This window comes from Panthera onca, chromosome E1 (assembly GCF_046562875.1).
Source record: "Panthera onca isolate mPanOnc1 chromosome E1, mPanOnc1 haplotype 2, whole genome shotgun sequence".
Classification (NCBI taxonomy): domain Eukaryota; kingdom Metazoa; phylum Chordata; class Mammalia; order Carnivora; family Felidae; genus Panthera; species Panthera onca.
In genome coordinates this window covers 18,406,511-18,423,883 of record NC_138352.1, presented here as the reverse complement: position 1 = coordinate 18,423,883, position 17,373 = coordinate 18,406,511, and the positions used below count along the sequence as shown (strand labels likewise).

At 60.7% G+C, this 17,373-nt stretch overlaps 3 protein-coding genes across 8 annotated transcripts; 1 reads left to right on the top strand and 2 right to left on the bottom strand.

Moving 5' to 3' along the window:
• The first annotated feature begins 1,035 nt into the window (after positions 1-1,035).
• On the top strand, positions 1,036-3,378 carry SLC16A11 (solute carrier family 16 member 11). 4 transcript variants are annotated; one of them, XM_060647524.3, is made up of 5 exons: positions 1,040-1,150; positions 1,409-1,616; positions 1,922-2,065; positions 2,231-2,998; positions 3,109-3,378. In XM_060647524.3, exons 2-5 carry the CDS (start codon positions 1,415-1,417, stop codon positions 3,345-3,347), a joined length of 1,353 nt encoding a protein of 450 aa, XP_060503507.3. In that variant the 5' UTR covers positions 1,040-1,150; positions 1,409-1,414; the 3' UTR covers positions 3,348-3,378. The 4 variants fall into 4 exon arrangements, with proteins under 4 accessions (XP_060503502.3, XP_060503507.3, XP_060503506.3 ...); XM_060647519.3 differs by having other exon boundaries at positions 1,036-1,150; positions 1,310-1,616; positions 1,922-2,998; XM_060647523.3 differs by having other exon boundaries at positions 1,922-2,998.
• A 558-nt stretch (positions 3,379-3,936) lies between these two features.
• SLC16A13 (solute carrier family 16 member 13) lies at positions 3,937-7,489 on the bottom strand. The gene is made up of 4 exons (XM_060647525.3): positions 6,871-7,489; positions 6,575-6,718; positions 5,223-5,960; positions 3,937-4,546 (listed from the first exon to the last, which is right to left on the bottom strand). Exons 1-4 carry the CDS (start codon positions 7,067-7,069, stop codon positions 4,347-4,349), a joined length of 1,281 nt encoding a protein of 426 aa, XP_060503508.1. The 5' UTR covers positions 7,070-7,489; the 3' UTR covers positions 3,937-4,346.
• Positions 7,490-10,128: 2,639 nt separating this feature from the next.
• Positions 10,129-15,918, bottom strand: BCL6B (BCL6B transcription repressor). Of its 3 annotated transcripts, none has more exons than XM_060647514.3 (9): positions 15,808-15,918; positions 15,064-15,254; positions 14,640-14,861; positions 14,205-14,537; positions 13,831-13,955; positions 13,102-13,266; positions 12,883-13,013; positions 12,632-12,769; positions 10,129-12,234 (listed from the first exon to the last, which is right to left on the bottom strand). In XM_060647514.3, exons 2-9 carry the CDS (start codon positions 15,240-15,242, stop codon positions 12,118-12,120), a joined length of 1,410 nt encoding a protein of 469 aa, XP_060503497.1. In that variant the 5' UTR covers positions 15,243-15,254; positions 15,808-15,918; the 3' UTR covers positions 10,129-12,117. The 3 variants fall into 3 exon arrangements, with proteins under 3 accessions (XP_060503497.1, XP_060503499.1, XP_081647277.1); XM_060647516.3 differs by having other exon boundaries at positions 15,750-15,838; XM_081791151.1 differs by lacking the exon at positions 15,808-15,918 and adding an exon at positions 15,609-15,713.
• Positions 15,919-17,373: the final 1,455 nt, after the last annotated feature.

Sequence of the window (17,373 nt, the reverse complement as noted above, 5' to 3'; positions counted from 1 at the left end):
CCTGTTTCAGATTCTGTGTCTCCTTCTCTCTGACCCTCCCCTATTCATGCTCTGTCTCTGTCTCAAAAATAAATAAACGTTAAAAAAAAAATTTTTTTTAATTCGAATCTGAATCTTCCGGGAGTCTGATCCCAAGGATCCTTTCTCTTCCCAGTGACGCTTATCTTAGAATCACCAACTCCATGGCCCTGCAGAAGCTCTGCCATTTCCAGGCTAGTCAGCCATCATACTGTCCCCAGGCCCTTCCCTCCACTGTGGTATCCTATCACAATCCTAGGCCTGTTCTCCATTCACCGTCTGCAGTTGGACAGATCCAACCAAATTCAAGTATTTCCACCATCTTTTAGCTGGGTTGCTTTGATGCAACGCACCTAGCCTCTCCAAGTTTCGGTAGCTTCATCTGTAAATTGGGCACAACACCTTCACGGGTTTACTGGGAGCGTGTACAGGTGACATGGGTAAAGGGCATCTGGCTCATCACAGCGTCTCCTAGTAAAGGAATCTTCTTCCTCCCCCTGGGTCCTTGAGGGCCCGTTACTGCTGAGCAAGAAATGAGCACTCAGTGGAGGTCAGTGATTTGATATCCAAGAATTGCCTGGCCCTCCAGCAATGTTCCCTGAGAGCAAAAGTACTCAGCGCCCCTGGCCTTGGGGGTCACGCCTATTTCCACGTGTTGCCTACCGACCTTGGGTTAGCCCTGGATTGCAATCCACGGGTCTCCTCCAGGAGAAGCAGGTGGCAGGTGCGTGGACTTGAGCCAGGCGGGGCCGCGTTCATTCTTCCCGCCCCCCTCCCTGGTGAGGAGGAAGAGAAGTGTGTGTGTGTGTGTGTGTGTGTGTGTGTGTGTGTGTGTGTGTGTGTAGGCGTGTGTATATAATTCAATCCCCGTGGGACTCAGCGTCTGGCCTCACCAGCGGCTAGGCCATTGGCTGACAGTCAGCTCCCCCGCCCTCCTTACCCCCCCCCACCCCCCGCGTCCCAGGTGGCTCAGGCCCCGGTGGCCAGCTCTGTTTACCGAGAGAGCCGGTCCAGGTGGGGTTCCATCTCGGCGCTCGCTCCCCTCCGGGGCCCCGCCCGCCCAGGAAGCAGGCAGAAATCCTGGCCGGGGTGTCCTCGCCTTTCCCCTTCCCTCACCGCCCGGAGGGGCCGGGTAAGGGGGGAGGGTGGGCGTGGGAGGGGGAGCCCCAGGCCTGGGGGATCCGGCTGTCACCCCGTCCCGGGAGCCCGCGCGGACCGGGGGTGGGGATGGGGGTGGGGGTTATCCCTAGGCCTGACTCCTGCTCCCTCCGCCCCGCCGTATCGTGCTCAGGGGGCCGTGCCCACCCTGGCCAGCAGCCAGAACCTGCATCTCGGGGATGCCCAGGTCTCCTAGAGGAGGCGCCGACGCTGTGTGTCCCCCCTTCCCCAGACGGCGATGACCTCCAAGCCTGCCGGACCCCCCGACGGGGGCTGGGGCTGGGTGGTGGCCGCCGCAGCCTTCGCGGTAAATGGGCTCTCCTACGGGCTGTTACGCTCTCTGGGCCTCGCCCTCCCTGACCTCGCGGAGCACTTTGACCGAAGCACTCAGGACACTGCGTGGGTCAGCGCCCTGGCCCTGGCGGTGCAGCAGGCAGCCAGTGAGGGGGACCCCCAGGTGGGAGGCGGGGACCGGGGTGGAGTGGCGGAGAGTGTGTGCGGTGGCGGAGGACCCACCTGCTCACCAGACAGCCCTTGAGAAAGGGCGACCGGTGGGGACCGGGGGGAATGAGTTCTAGAAAAGAGAGGGTCTCGTCTTGAGGTCAAGGACAGGAGCTATTAGGCGGGGTGGGGTGGGGGGGGCGAGCAGAGAGACGCTTTAGGCCTGGCAAGCCGCCAAAGAGGAGTGCTGGATGGAGTTTGGGGGTCCAGAGGCGTGTCTTCCGTTGACTCCGCCCCCTTCCAGGCCCAGTGGGCAGCGCCCTGAGCACCCGCTGGGGGGCGCGCCCCGTGGTGATGGTTGGGGGCGTCCTCACCTCGCTGGGCTTCGTCTTCTCCGCTTTCGCCCGCAGTCTGCTGCACCTCTACCTTGGCCTGGGCGTCCTTGCTGGTGAGGGGAGAGGGACACCCGGGTCCTTAAGGGGTGATGGTGGAGGTGGGCGCTTCCTGGGGGCTGGAGGCCAAAGGGGCGGGGCCTCCTGCGAGGATCCGGGCTGGGATTGCTGGCGCAGAGCATCCCGGGTCCCTGTCGTCACCCCGTCCTGTCCGTTCGCAGGCTCCGGCTGGGCCCTGGTGTTCGCCCCTGCCCTGGGAACCCTGTCCCGTTACTTCTCCCGCCGTCGAGTCTTGGCCGTGGGGCTGGCGCTCACGGGCAACGGGGCCTCCTCGCTGCTCCTGGCGCCCACCCTGCAGCTCCTCCTTGACACCTTCGGCTGGCGGGGCTCCCTGCTCGTCCTCGGCGCCATCACCCTCCACCTCGCCCCCTGTGGCGCCCTGCTGCGACCCCTGGTGCTCCCTGGCGACCCCCCGGCGCCACCCCGCGGGCCCTTAGCTGCCCTCGGCCTGGGTCTCTTCGCGCGCCGGGCCTTCTCAGTTTTTGCTCTGGGCACAGCCCTGGTTGGGGGCGGCTACTTCGTCCCCTACGTGCACTTGGCCCCCCACGCTTTAGACCAGGGCCTGGGCGGGTATGGGGCAGCGCTGGTGGTGGCCGTGGCTGCGGTGGGGGACGCGGGCGCGCGGCTGATCAGCGGCTGGCTGGCGGACCAGGGCTGGGTGCCCCTCTCGCGGCTTCTGCTGGTGTTCGGGGCTCTGACCGGGCTGGGGGTGCTGGCCGTGGGACTGGCGCCCTTGGCGGGGAGCCAGGAGGGCTGCCGGGGGGCCCTGCTGGCCGCGGCTGGGGCCTACGGGCTGAGCGCCGGAAGCTACGCCCCCCTGGTTTTCGGTGTGCTCCCGGGGCTAGTGGGCGTCGGAGGTGTCGTACAGGCCACAGGGCTGGTGATGATGCTGATGAGTCTGGGGGGGCTTCTGGGCCCTCCCCTGTCAGGTAAGGGCCCGAGCGAGCAGATCCGCTCCCAACCATCCTCTGTCCCCCGCTTACCGCCTCCCCCCACCCCTGGGTCCCAGGCCTCTAAATTCCTTTCCCCTTCCTTGCAGGCTTCCTAAGGGACGAGACCGGAGACTTCACCGCCTCCTTCCTCGCCTGCGGCTCTTTCATTCTTTCCGGCAGCTTCATCTACATGGGGCTGCCGGGGGCGCTGCCCTCCTGCCCACCGGCCTCCCCCTCCCCGCAGGCCACCCCTCCTCCCGAGAGGGGGGAGCTGCTCCCGGTTCTTCCGGTCGCCCTGCTCTCCTCCTCGGGAGGCCCTCCATCCACTCTGGACACTACGTGTTGACCATTTTGTTTGGGCCACTCCCCCAATAAAGAATTTCTATCCGGTTTCCTGCAAGCTCCAGCTGTTAGCCAATCTAGGGCGCTGCAAACATTCTGCTGAAGATATTTAAGAAGGCTGACTCAAACGGACGGGGTCCCACTGAACTCTGGGCTGTTTTTCCGTCCGTCCAGCTGGTCCACCTGTCTTTGCCCAAGCTGTTGCCATTTTGACAGGGAGTCTCTGAAAAGCTGTTCCTAAGCTTCCGTGCGTTCGGGGTGGGGAGCTCATGAGGGACCTATCAGCCCCCTCCAGCCCTCCCGGCTGAGTCTTTCCTGTATTTCTGGCTCCTTTGGCCTGTGGGAAATGCTAGACCCAGACCTTAGCTCTTTAAGCTTCTGCTGCCCCTCCCAGACTCCCCCCACCCTGTGTCCTCACTGCTGTCTTCGTTTCTGAGTCACGGGGGGGGGGGGGGGAGACTGGGAAAGAGGTCAGTGGACAAGGCAGAGGAACCGTGGCCCAGAGAGCAGAGTCCAGGGTTCATATAGATACTTCCCCTCCCCGCTTCCTAGCCATGGACCCATTCAGCCAACCCAAGCACATGCGCCCCAGCTCTTTGTGAGGTTCTCGTTATTATCCAGTTTCCTTCTTTAGGTTTATCTCAGAAGGGCTTCCCTCTCTCCCAAACATCGGTCTTCAGAGAAGAAAGCTGCAAGGGCAGCAAAGTAGAAATCACATGTAAGGCACGCGAAGATCTTGGCTTTGGGTGTTCACGGCTGATTCACAGCGCAGGGGAGCAGGCTGAGCTCCGGATCCTCCAGGAAAGGTCGTGGGAGCCAGGAAGAGCCACGAGTCCTCGACGAGACAAGAAAGGTTGGCACAGGCAACACACTGCCCCGGGGGGAGGCGGGCCAAGAGGCCTTGTTCTTGGGCACTGCGGTTCTGTGGGCACCAGGATGGGACAGAAGGCCCTGAGAGCTTGCGCCCTCTGGCTTTCTGGGTCTGACAGTCCCTTTGCAGAGTTCAGTCCTCCTGCAGCCCTTCCTTGGTGAGAGAGACCTGGGTATCCACTGCATCCATCTTGGGGTCCTGGGGCTTGGAGGCAGAGGCCGAGAAGCAGAAGACGTGAGGCAGCGTGATGAGAATCCCACTCCCCACGAGAAGGAAGGCCCCGGCCACCACAAACGAAGCTGTGTAGTTGCCTGTCGTATCTCGGAGGTAGCCTAGATCCAAGAGAGAAAAAGAACACACATGGGTGACCCGTTTCCCAAGACCGGTGGAGGGAAAAGAGAATCCTGAACGCATCATCTCGGAAGAATCAGGACTCACAAGGCAGGACTGGAGGAGCTCCAGAACTCTGGGACCCCGAGGTTTCTAAAGCTAACGTCCACCCCCTTCCTGCCTTTGGAAAGGGCCTCCAAACCAGCCAGCAGAGACCTGGGTGTCCACATCGAGCCAGGCACACCTATGCCTTTCTTTCAAGCAACAGCGGTCCTTCTTTTACACTTTGAGTTAATAGTTAGGAGAAATTTAAGGGTCTGAAGGTTTTGGCATCTGAGGCATGGAGAACTTTGACCCGACGGCTCAGACACCTGGGCTGGGGCCCAGTAGGCCAGGGGAACGGGCAGACGCTGGTGAGCTATGTCTGGCCAGGTCCAGCCAGGTCCTCTGAAAGCCCAAGCTGCAGACACCCTGCCAAGGGCTCCTCATAGCTCCCCTTAATCCTCCCACAGTCCCCGATTTCTTTGCGCCATGGACCCACTCCGGGGCTACTCTGACGGACCCGTGCTCTGTGCCATCCCGGAGGGCAGTATTCACAGACACTGGAATTTAAATAGTCCCCTCCCCGAATCGCAATACATGCAGCCCTGACCGCCCTGGAAGCCCAGTCCCCCTTACCTGACAGAGGAGCCCCCAGCAGCCCCCCGATGCTCTCTACCATCTGCACCAGTCCCAGGCCACAGTATATCCTTCCAGTGCCCACCAGTTCAGGCAACACGGAGAAGGCCACGGGGGTCAGGGCCCCTGATGTGAAGCCATAGGCCACGGCCAGAACCATCAGGGCCGTGGGAGTCCGAGCCACGGGGAACAGGGCCAGTGACACCCCGGTCAGGGCGGTCCAAAGCATTAGGAGTCGAGCCACAGGTCCTGGGGCGGTGTCCCCTAGCCACCCAGAAGCCACACGTCCCACGAGGTCAGACACGGCCACCACCGAGAGGAGGAAGGCAGCAGACAGAGGTTCCCAGTCCAGGTCCTGGAGATGGGCCATCAAGTGCACGTAGGGGATGAAGTAGCCAGTGTTGATCAGGGTGAGGGCCACAGTGTAACGAAGGAAGGGGCCATGGCGGAGGAGGGAAGAGAGCTGGGCCCCAGGGCCGCCCACAGCAGGGTCCTCCGTCAGGGAGAGTGGGCGGAGGAGTGCTCCGCAGGCCACCAGGTGGAGGGAGAGGGCAGACACCAGCAACAGTGCCCCCCGCCAGGCGTAGCGGCTGACCAGCCACTGGAAAAGTGGGGCAAAGGCAAAGGAGGAGAGACCCACGCCGGTCAGTGCCAGCCCCGTGGCCAGGGATCGCCTCCGAGAGAAGTAACGGGACAGGCAAGCCAGGGTCGGAGTGAAGGTCAAGGCCCAGCCAGAGCCTGTCAGAAAGGAACAAATAGGGGTTGGGGGACTCTTAGGGGGCTCGGGGCACCCAGAAATCCCACCACTGCCCAGGATGTAGCACAGGCTTGGGTTACAGCCCCTAGCATCGATTTCCTGCATTTTGTTCAATCGCCCAGCCTTGGGCTCGCCGTCTGGCAGATGGGGTGATACACCTCAGGGGACTGCAGAGGCTTAGAGACACCGTTTGCCGGGTAGTAGCTCAGAACTTTGCAGTTGGGCTTGGGCTATATATCACTTCTGGCTACGGTGAGCTCCAGCTGCCAAGTTACATAAGCTTCGGAAGCCTTTCTTGGTCTGTATGCAAATTGGACAATGAGATCTATTTCACAGCCACAGAAGCTGGCACAAGTGTAGGGTGATTCTGACACTCCAGCCCCGGGCTTGCATTTGCTGGATCCGTCATCTTTGAATTTCTCAATATCCCCCACGCCGCGCTTTATCAAGTTAGTCATCCCTCTTCAACCCTCCCTTGCGGGCACAGGTGCTAGCAGAAACTTTCTCTGAGCCTCCCCGAGCCTCTGGGAAGGGGCACGAAGCAGGTGAAAGCCCGGAGGCCCTTTCCCTCTCCTGCCCTAGTCCTGGGCCTCACCTGACAGCAGCCCAATGCTCAGGTATAGGTGGGTCACGGAGGTAGCAAAGGAGGCGAGCAGCATCCCCGACGCAGCCAAGATGCCCCCAGCCATCACCACGGGCCTGGGCCCGTACTTCGTGCTCAGGGCGCTGCCCACGGGGCCTGAGAAAGAGGAAGAGGTTCTGCGAGATCTCCGGCGTCCTTCCCAGCCCCGCCCTGCCTCTCTGGCGCCCCCTTCACCCCCCGCCCCCCTCATCCCCCTATCCCTTCCGAGGGAGGGTCGCCTGCACGCCGGACCCGGGCGCGGCACTCACTCCCGAACTGCTGCACGGCGATCCCTATGGAGGCGATCCAGGAGACCCGCGCCGCCTGCTCTTGGAACGCCGCCACTAACTCCACGAAGAAGACGCCGAAAGAACGGAGCACCCCGAACACCAGCGCCGACTGGAAGAAGGCGGACAGCACCACCATCCACCCCCAGCCCCCGTCGGGGGGCTCGGCCCTGCGCGCCATCGGGGAGGGGACGCGGCCGCAGCCAGTGCGCGCCGCCCGGGCGGGAGCAGGGCGCGGGGACGCTCCACCTCCGCCCCGCGAGCCGCCCAGCCTGCGGAGGGCAGGCTGCTGAAGAGGAAGGCACCGACGAGGGCTTTTAAGCGGCTGGGAGGCTGCGTGAGGCGCCTGCGCCTCTCCCCTAGGGGGGCGACCTAGGTGGGGAGGGCGGGCGAGCGGCGCCCGGGGGCGTGGCTCCGCGGGCAGCGCGCGGCGGGTCGAGGCCGGGGCGGGACGGGCCCGCGCGGGGGCCCGACGTTCAGCGGAGGAGCCGCGAGGCGGCCCCGGGTGCGGGCCCAGCCCTGCGGCGCGCCAGCCCCCGTGTGGGTTATCGCTCTTGTCACTGGAAGTGTCAGCTACGCGGCCATCGCGGCCGGCACCCCCGGGCACGGCTCGCTGGTGGGGACGCGCGACTCCGGAGCACGGGGGGTGGGGCCAGGAGGGCGGGGCGGGGCTTAGAGCCGCGTCCCGGACCCGGACGGCGAGTGGGGCGCATGCGTAAAGAGGGGACCCGAGGCGGCCTACCGGGTGGGCCCCACGGGGACTCCGGGGTGTGCGGGGAGGCCGTTGCGTCCCCCGCCCACTTTTATCCGTGCGGATTTCCGCACCAAGACCCTCCCGTTGGCAGTTTCGTGCGGGAAGGTGGTGGGTGAACTGGTTCGGGAGAGGAAGACACCCACTTGCTCAACGAGGGGCCTAGCTGCAAGGCCAGGTCGCCCGGTGGGCGCAGGGGTTCTGAGATGAGAGTGTCAGACGAAGACACCTGCCCGAGCGCCCGAGGACGCTAGAAGCTACATGCCTGGATCCCGGAGGTCTCCAAGGCCCCGGAAGAGACCAGGGGAAGGACAGGCTGTTGGACTGCGGGCGTTCATTTCTGCAGTGGGAACTCAGTTCCTGTTGCTTCTGTTTTCACCAGCAGGAAACCCACAGGTCACAGAGACCAAAAATAACTGGGAAGAGGAAGGGCGGCTGTGAGCTCACCCCGGGCCCCACAAACATCACCTACACCCCTTCCTCGGTGGGGCTGGAACCTTTTCTTTCACCCTCTGGTAACAACTTCTACGCAGTATTTGATCTCCTGGTGGGGTTGACTAAAGAGCCAAGTTCTGACCACCGGAACGGTCAGCCCCTCCTACCCATCCAGTACCCAGTGGGTCCACCTAAGACAGCACCGAGGGCTTGGCTTCCTGTTTCTTCATTATAATTCACGCTCCCCAAGACCCTGACCTGGCAAATTGGGTTCAAGGGCTCATACCCAGACAAATGGGGGTGGGGAGGGGGGAGGCTGCCTGGGTGGCTCAGTGGGTAGGGCATCCGATTCTCGATCTCAGCTCAGATCTTGATCTCAGGGTCGTAAGTTCGAGGCCTGCATTGGGTTCCATGCTGGGTGTGCCGCCTACTTAAAAAAAAAAAAAAAAAAAAAGAGCCTTGGGTGGCTCACTTGGTTAAGCGTGGGACTCGGTTTCAGCTCAGGTCATGATCTCACAGTTCGTGGGTTCGAGCCCCGCATCTGCTTGGGATTCTCTCCCTCTCTCTCTCTCTCTCTCTCTCTCTCTCCCCCCTCCCCTGCTCTTTCTGTCTCTCTCAAAAGAAAGAAAAGCAAGCAAGCAAGCAGGAGCGCCTGGGTGGCTCAGTTGGTTGAGCTTTGGACTTGAGCTCAGGTCATGATCTCGCGGTTTACGAGTTTGAGCCCCACATTGGGCTCACTGCTGTCGGCCTGTTAGCACAGAGCCTGTTTAGGGATCCTCTGTCCCCCTCTCTCTGCCCCTTCCCACTTGTGCTTTCCCAAAACTATTTTTCTTAAGAAAAGCATTTTGAGCCTTATAATTTTGTGTGGTTAATAAAAATAATCATGCCCCCCCCCCCAAGATTTTGTTAAGTGGAATCAAAACTTCGGCTGGTGGGAAATAATGCCAAGACGTAGAAATTGATGTGGCTGTATAACATAGCGCAGGAACATAATCTTTAGGAGCAAATCAAGGCTCCAATCTTGGTTTCATCACATACTGCCTAAGCTACTGAGCCTCTCAGGTGGCTTTCCTAACTGTAAACTGGGGATAAGATTAGTACCTACTTTTTCGGGTTGTCAGGGGAATTGAATTAGAAAATCTATGTATGCACTAAAATAAAATGCTTAGTTTAGGACCTGACAGGTAGCAGGGGATAAGTAATATTAGCTGGTCTCATTTTCAACAGGACATAAGCTATAGTGAGAGGAGGAAGAGAGGTTTTAGTTTGGGTTGTTTCATTATTTTACTTAAAAAAAAAAATCTAATCTAGATCATGAGTTTTCAGATTGAGAAATACAACCACAAACTGTAAATATTGGAAGGAACGGCAGACCATGTTAATGGACTTCTTTCACAGATGAGGAATTTAAATCCAAAAGGGAGGTAACCTAACAGAATCAGTGACCCTCTGCCTACGGGCAGAGTGGAGCTGGGCACCCAGGCCACGCATAGGACGGGGAAGAAGCACGAACTGGGCAGTGGTTACATTCCAAGGCACCATCGCTGGGGGAGGGGTGGAGCTCTCACATGGGCTCCAACCACATACATGGCCTTGTCACTGCCACCTGCATCCTGTACGGTCCTCATGGGACCCAAGTCCTATCTATTTTCCTTGGTGGCGGTGGTGGTGGTAGGCAGGGGGTGTCCCAAGCATTAGGACCCCAGCACAGATGCATATTCCCCCCACACCCCCCCCCCACACCCCCCCGCTCTCGGCATTATTCGTGGCTTCCAGGTTTCTCGAGGCTGCCCCCACACCTCGACCAGGAAGTGACTTCAGAACAGCAGGATGCAGGTGGCTCCGGAGAAACTTCATGAAGTCACTGGTTCTCACACAATGAGCCGGAAGGCAAGGGCAGGGAAAGGGAGAACAAGGGCCATTCTAAGGGTCTGATGTGATGGGGGCAGTGGAATGGTCACAAAATCCAAGATGGAGTCCAGCAGGGAAGAACCTTCTTTCCCTGGCTGCACCCTGCTCCCAGATCCTCCCAGGCAAGAACCTTAGACACAGCAGGCAGCACAGAGAGGCTTCTTTATTCCAACATTCTGATCTTGCAGGATCTAACATTTCCACCCCTGGGCGCTCTCCACCTGCCCATCCAGTTGGCTTAAAAAAAAAAAAAAAAAAATCATGGTTCCTTCTCCTATCTCTCTTCTGCTCTCAACTCTGTGGCGGGGAGTAAGAGGGAAAGATCAAGAAAAGTTGCTTTCTCACCTGGCCTCAAGCAGAAGCGATTAGTACTGACCTATCTTGAGCCAGCTCCACGCCGCACCCTGCAATCGAAGAGCTCCCAAGGAGGGGAAGGACTGTAAATCAAGGCTCCAGGGTATCATCTCACATTCCAGACATCCCATCCAGTTAAGAGGCAACTCCATTCCCAACTTTCTACCTGCTTGGCTTGCACCGGAGACTGTGCCCCTCAACCAACCTACCAATCTCTCAGTCCTACCCGGATACTCCGTCAGCTGGAAGGTCCATCAGTCAATTAATCTTTTAAATCTCTAATCCCAACAGCAATCCCAATCATAATCCCAAACTCTAGCAAATCCAGAATGGAACTCAGCCCCATTTCTCTCCCTGTGGAAGGTCCTGCTGCCTTCACTGGTTTCAGACAGGAACACAGTGGCAGGAAGGCCAGGTCACAGACCTGGCTTCTCTAAAGTAACAAAGCTACCAAGCACCTGTGACTTCTCAAGGCAAAGACGTTTCTGGAATCTGAACCCTTGCCACAAATGCCCAAAAGCTCACCAAAGGGACAAGGGGTTTGTCTCAGGTAGACAGAATCCCCAGGGACATTCAAATCCAGACACATCTACAGTAAAGGACTGGTCGTGACTCAGCTGTTAGTCAAGATAAAGAGTTTCATAATTCCCCTGCAGGTCATACCATTCTTAGAGGCTGGGCAGAACCCGAAAAGCTTGCATCATCTCTGATAAGGAATTTCAGATCTCTCCCTCATGGAGGGATCAACTCAGTGCTAAGCACAAGCCCCTGTGGGAAGATTCTGGGCTCAAATACAGTCCAGTTCATGCCAGACAGACATAGTGCAGCCAAACCCAGGTGGCCAGACTCTTGGGAAGGTTAGGGCCATAAGAGAAAGCCTCTCCAATCATTCCCCCTAACTCCAACACTGACAAAGCTCCCACATCCACAGCCCCCAGGAAACACTTCCTACTTCCCCGTCAGGCTCACCATAAAGCTTCCTCGAAGTCTTGGAAACAGAGAAAAAAGTCTATAGCCAGCTCCAGCCCGCTAGAGAACCTACATTATCCAGAATACCGGAGAGGGTTCCTGACCCAATGCCACAAACTCACACGTGCCCAGTGCTGCCCTAGAAAATTAAGGTTCCAGACCTACAATCGGGAGAGACAGGACACACAGAAACCTTTCCTCCATTTTACACACACCAACAAGCAAACAGATTGAAGAAACGAGACGATTCCGAAGATAAAAGTTAATGACAATAATAATCATAAAACACTCAAGCCTAAGGACGCGGCCAAGTGCTAATCTCTGCCAGCAGAGCTGTGACCTCTCATACTGTGCTTCAGGTCACTTTGGATCACACTTGTGGAAGAGGGAGGTGGGAAATGCAACCGAATGGAGGCCCCGGTGCCACCCACGGGCCTCAATAAATTATATTTACAGACAAACCAAACGGAGAGGGGGCCGCGCGTGTGGAGGACTGACTGTTCCCTCAGGGAATCCAGGCCTCCAGTCGCTCCCCTCCCTCAGCTCCCAGCTTGCTGTCTCCTCCAGGACAATTTCGATTGTGGGGAAGAGGTTTTGACCAGCAAAACAGGCAGATCAAGCCACGACCTGCCATCCCTGTTCCCCCCGCCCCCGCCCCCCCCATGAGAATTTAAGGCGGTGGCTGTTTCTGATACCAGAGGGGCCTCGCACACCACCCCTCTCCTCATGCCCAAGGCCGACCGGGAGGCCGGGCCTGAGCGCAGCTTTCCCGGCTTCCAGGAGGCGAGTGGGATCGGGGCGGCGCTCAGCTAGGGCCCCCCCAGAATGTGGTAGTGCACTTTAGTGTTGGTGGCAGCCCCGTGCTTCTGGCGCAGATGCAGCCGAAGTTGACTCTTGTGCCGGAAATGCAGCCCGCAGGGGTCGCACTGTGGGGGGGGGGGGGGGACAGCCGGGTCAGCGCCCGCCCCCTTCCACCAGCACCTTTTAGGCGGGGCGCGCGGGGCAACTGTCCGGCTCCCCGCGGAAGACCAGCTCTTCGGTCCTCGCGTCTTCCCAGATCCTCCGCGGAGGCCGAGGAGGCGGGCCCCGCCCTCAGACCCTCCCCCCCCCCCCCCAAGCTCCTCTTGGGGGCGCGGGGTGGGGGACGGACGGCGCCCAGTCCGGGGGCCTGACTCGGGTGCCTGAGCCTCCCCGGCCCCGCCCCTTGATCTCTCAGGACTCCGCCCACTTCCAGGTGCTCCCCTCGGGGCCCCGCCCCTAGGTCAACGCGAGGCCCGGCTCAGGCTTCGGGCGAGGCCGGGGCGGGGCGGGGCGGGTACTCACGTGGTAAGGCTTCTCCCCGGTGTGGATGCGAACGTGGCTCTTGAGGGTCTGTAGGTGGCGGAAGCGAGTGCCGCAGGTGGGGCAGGGATAGGGCTTCTCCCCGGTGTGGATGAGCACGTGCGCGCGCAGGTGCGCTACCTGGGAGGGGAGGGCGACCTCAGACCGCGCCGGCCGGAGGGACCCTCCCCGCGGCCCCGCCCCGCGCTCCGGCCAGTTGGCCTCCGAGCTTGGCCTCGGAGCCGGCTGGGTACCTGCACGAAGCGCGAGCCGCACGTCTCACACTTGTACGGCTTCTCTCCGGAGTGGATGCGGCTGTGCGTTTTCAGGTTGGCCGGCCGGTTGAAGCGGGCCCCGCAGATGGAACAGTGGTAGGGCTTCTCCCCTGGAGGCAGGGAGGAAGGGAGGTCGGGGACTGGGCCCTAGGACACCTGCGGGCACGAAGCCCCGGGGAGGGCCCTCTCCTCCCCTACCTGTGTGCACCGTGCGGTGACTGGCCAGGTTGCCTTTGTAGCGGAAGGCGGACCGGCACAGCTGACACTTGTAAGGTTTGTCCTCATCCCCAGGAGCCAAGGGGTCCAGCCCCGACGAGCACCCGGCCACAGCCTCGCAGTTCTGGCAGCTGAAAAATTCACTTCCTGGGAGGGGAGGTGGGTCATGACAACAATACCAATGAATGCTCAAACCACATCGGTAAAGTGGGTTTTCTCTTTCCCAATTTACTGTAAAGGCTTCTGGGGCTCGTCTGACTTACTCAAGGTCACATGGTTAATGAGAGGACAAGCCAAGATCTGACTTCATGTCTGTCTGACTCCAGAATACTCTGCTAACCTCTTCGGTAGAGGCGGTGGTACCGGGAGGCCCCAGTTACTGGCCCCTGTTGCTCCCCTCTTGCACCACGATGGTTGACAGCTTGCCAGAGAGGCAGGCCCTGCCGAGCTCTGGGCCCACCGTTCCTCCCCGAGGGGAACAGGCCAGAACTTCGCTGCTCACTGGAAGCTTTAAAGAGCACTGATACCTGGTGCCCTTTTCCAGACATTCTGATCTTCGGGGATGTGACCTGGGCGATGGGATTGTTCAAAGCTCCGCACGTGACTCTACGTTGCAGTAATTGGAAAGGGCCTTTCCTTTTGGCCCAGACTTGGCCTTGAGCAGACCCAGGAGAAAAGCCAAGAAGGAAGTAACCGAAAGGGCTCTTGTACCTGGTGGGGGACAAGCCGGCCCAGAGTGTGAGCCAGGGGTCTCTTGAGCCGGGGCTGTGAGGAGATGGCGGGTATGGACTGGAGCCCCACACTTGAACTGTCCCGTGACAGCAGTTGGAGACAGCCTAGGCAGATGGCAAGCCCAGAGAAAAGGGTTAGGAGAGCTTCTACTGAGGGGGGGTTCTACCCCGGAGGACTTGGAGCCAAAGGCCTGCCCCCTGGAGGTGAGCCAATACTGACCAATGAGCCACGCCCTTTGTGCGGCCGAAGCCCCACCCCTCCCTCTCCGCGCCTGACCACCCAGGCCCGCCCGGTGGCTCGGTCTCCTAGCTGAGGCTAGCCTCTACCAATTCTTGAGGTTCCAGTTTCTGTACCTGCTCTGGGGACCAGGAATGGGTCCTTCTTCACTGCCACTGCTGCTGGAAGCCTCATCTCCACTGGGGAGCCCGGCTTGGGGGCAAAGTTGACCGGAACTCCTCTCCCCCGCCAGGCTCCCCGCTTGGGAGGCCTGAGAGTTTAACACGATGAACTTGTATTTTTTCCAGTTGCAGGCCTTGGGGTCTGGGCTACCTTGACTGCAGCTGCGAGACTCTGTAGGTGGGTCCGGGTGTCCTTCGGAGCGCCTGGGACTGCCCGGGGGAGGGGCCATTGGCGGCGTGGGGGGTTCTGCCTCCAAAGGCCGCAGAGAGATGCCCAGAGGTTCATAGCTGGGAACAGTGCGATGGATCTCAGTGCCATTTCCAAATCTCGGCCTCTGCCCTTGACACCCGGGATGCCACCTCACCCCCACGGAGCTGGGGCTCCCTCACCTGGCCTGGATGAAGCGGTGGCATGCCTGGACCACATGTTCCATCTGCAAGTAGGTGGCGGCCGCAAGGACCGCGGGCGCAGTGGCGGGAGAGAGGCGGAGGCGTGAGGTGTACATGAAGTCCAGAAGGGGAGCGAAGCCTCCGGCTTCGGGGCCCCCGGGCAGGGAGAGCACGTCCACCCCCACTCCTGCGCGGCCTCGGAAAATTGAATAGAAGAAGCCGCTGGACAGAGGGCAGATAGGCTATGTTAGCGCCTGGGAGCCCCTGGGAGACACGCGCCACGTCCTCCCCACTGTCGCCCCAATCCCGGGGTGCTCAGCCTCCTGCTTCCGGAAGGCTAGGCTTCGGATCCCCTTCCGAAGGCCTCATGGCTCCGCCCCTTTCCCATTTGGCCCCACCCCATCCCCTGAGTCACCCGTCCAACCTGCAGGCGATAAGAACCGCCTTGTGGGCGCGGAGGGGTTGCCCGCCAACCAGCAGCGTGACGTCAGTGAGGATCCCGCGCAGGCGCAGCTCATTCAGGTTGCCGAGCACGTCGGAGGAGTGGCGCGTGAACTCGCGGACGTAGCCCAGCGCCCCCTCCGGGGTGGCGGTGGAGCCCATCGCGACGCAGGCCTGCGGGTGCAGAGCAAGGAGCTCAGGCACCCGGGCCGACCTCAGACGCCTGCCCTCCGCGCTTCGCCCCTTCTGCTGACGCGCAGCTAGAGCCGAGCCCCTAGGCCGGCTCGCGCAGCCTGGCTCGAGCCGTCTAGTTGTTTCTGGCCTCAGTTCACCGGCGCTCGCTGCACCCCCCCCCCGCCCCCCCCCCCCGAGACTCCACAGTGCCTGCAGCGAGCTGGAGGTTCCCGACCGCGCCGTCGATGGCCCGTGGGGAATCCGGCCGCAGCGCCCTTGGTCCCCACTGCTCGTGCCCTTCCAGCACCCGGCTCCCCTCTGCTTCGCCGCGCGCCTGGCTCTCGGGTGTCCCACCTGCCTGGAGACCCTAGACGGCCCGCGGTCCACACCTCTCCAAATCCCAGTCGAAGCTCCCTTTCCGAAGCACTGAATTCCCACTACTATCTGGTCCCCGACCCCTAGCGCAGCCCGAGTAGTGGGCCTCAGTCTTCCTACCATCCAGAACCCTTCGCGGGGACCCCGGAGTCTGGGTCCCTCAGTCTGTCGTTCTTACCCCCGTCCTGCAGGGGCTGCGGCTTCTCTTCTCAGGGGGGCGGGGTCCCTCTCCCCTCCTGGACTCGGCTCCTTTATCTGGCCGGGATGGCGGGGGCGGGGGTGGAGGTGGGGTGAACGCCTGGGTCTGTATCCTTCCTTCCTCCCTTGCTCTCCAGATGGCGAGCCCGGGGCGGGGTCTCCGGCTTGAGGGCGGGACCTCAGAAACCCTGGGTGGTCGTAACGTCAGGGGTCTTGGGCCACTGAAAGTGGAACCGGGGATGGGACGGTGGAATTGGGGGAGGGGGTTGTGGAATCTCGAGATCGGAAACATGGGTGACCCGGGTCGTCGAGGGGCCTGGGGCAGCGAAAATTGGTGTGTTGGCTTTTGGAAGGGGGTGCCTGTTCCCGGAGAGTGAATACAGGGAAACTCCCCCCTTCCAACGTAAGGTATCCAGGAGATAAAGGGGCGCCCGACAAGGCACCAGGTGTGGGGAGGCGATGGTGGACTCGCGTGGGGTCTCAAGACAGCGGGAGGGCGTCGTGTGAATGGCAGGCTCCTCTAGCGGTGCCTACAAGAAGGGGGGCTCTGATCGGGCGGGTTAGGGAGGGGACGGATATGATTTCTAGTTCGTTTCCTTCCATTGTCCTGCGACCGGACGGCTCCGCCAGCTGCTTCCCCTCGAGGAGGTGGGGAAAGCCCCGGGTGGGGGCCCAGAGACGCTCAGGAGACCTGGGCGTCCGGATTCTCGCTCCCAACTCTCTCCTGAATCCTTTTAGGGATCCAGAGAGACAGACTCCCGCCCAAAGCCCGCTCGCCCTCCCCCAATCCCAGCTCACTAGGGCCTCGGGCACCCGCCCGTCGGCTACGCTCGGAGGCTGGCGGGACGCCGGGGTCCAGCGCGGCAAGTAGGCAAAACCCGGCAATGTTTGACTCCTTCCACGAGGGGGCGGACGAGCACTAGCCTCGCCTCGCCGTCTCCACCCGGCTGGGGTCCACTCGGACCGGGGCGCAGGATCCACTCGGTCTGAGCGGCTGAAACCTTCGTTCTCCCCTTTGCGCTGGTTAATTTTGTCCCTCTGTCTCCTAGGAGGGGACTGGGGTTGGGCGGAGGGAGGGAGAGTTAGGTGACAGCGGGGACTTTCCTCCGAGGCCGGGGTTAGAAATCCGCGGGCTCTGGGTCTGAGCCCTGGGTGCTCAGGGTTTTCTTTTCTAATTAGCTAGACCCTATCAATCTGTTTGTAGGGGTGAATTTTTAGTGAACATTAATATGAAATTTGGGTGCGGTGGACGGAGAAAGGAAAGCAGGGAGGGAGGGTCTCAGGGTAGCAGGAGGGAGAGAGGGAAGGAGGGGCCGATAACCCTAAATTTAGGTCCCCGCATCTGGGAGATAGGCACGGGTCACACCCTCATATTTTGTTTGGGGAGACGTTGGGGGCGGCAGTGTTTATTCGGCGGGGGCGGGGGAGGCAGAGCTGAGGCTAGCTGCAAAGCAGGGCTTGCATTTGTGTTCAGGACAGTCTACAGGTGCCCAGGGACATCTACCCGTCATCCATGGAGCTGCCTATCCGGGCCTGGGGTCCTCCT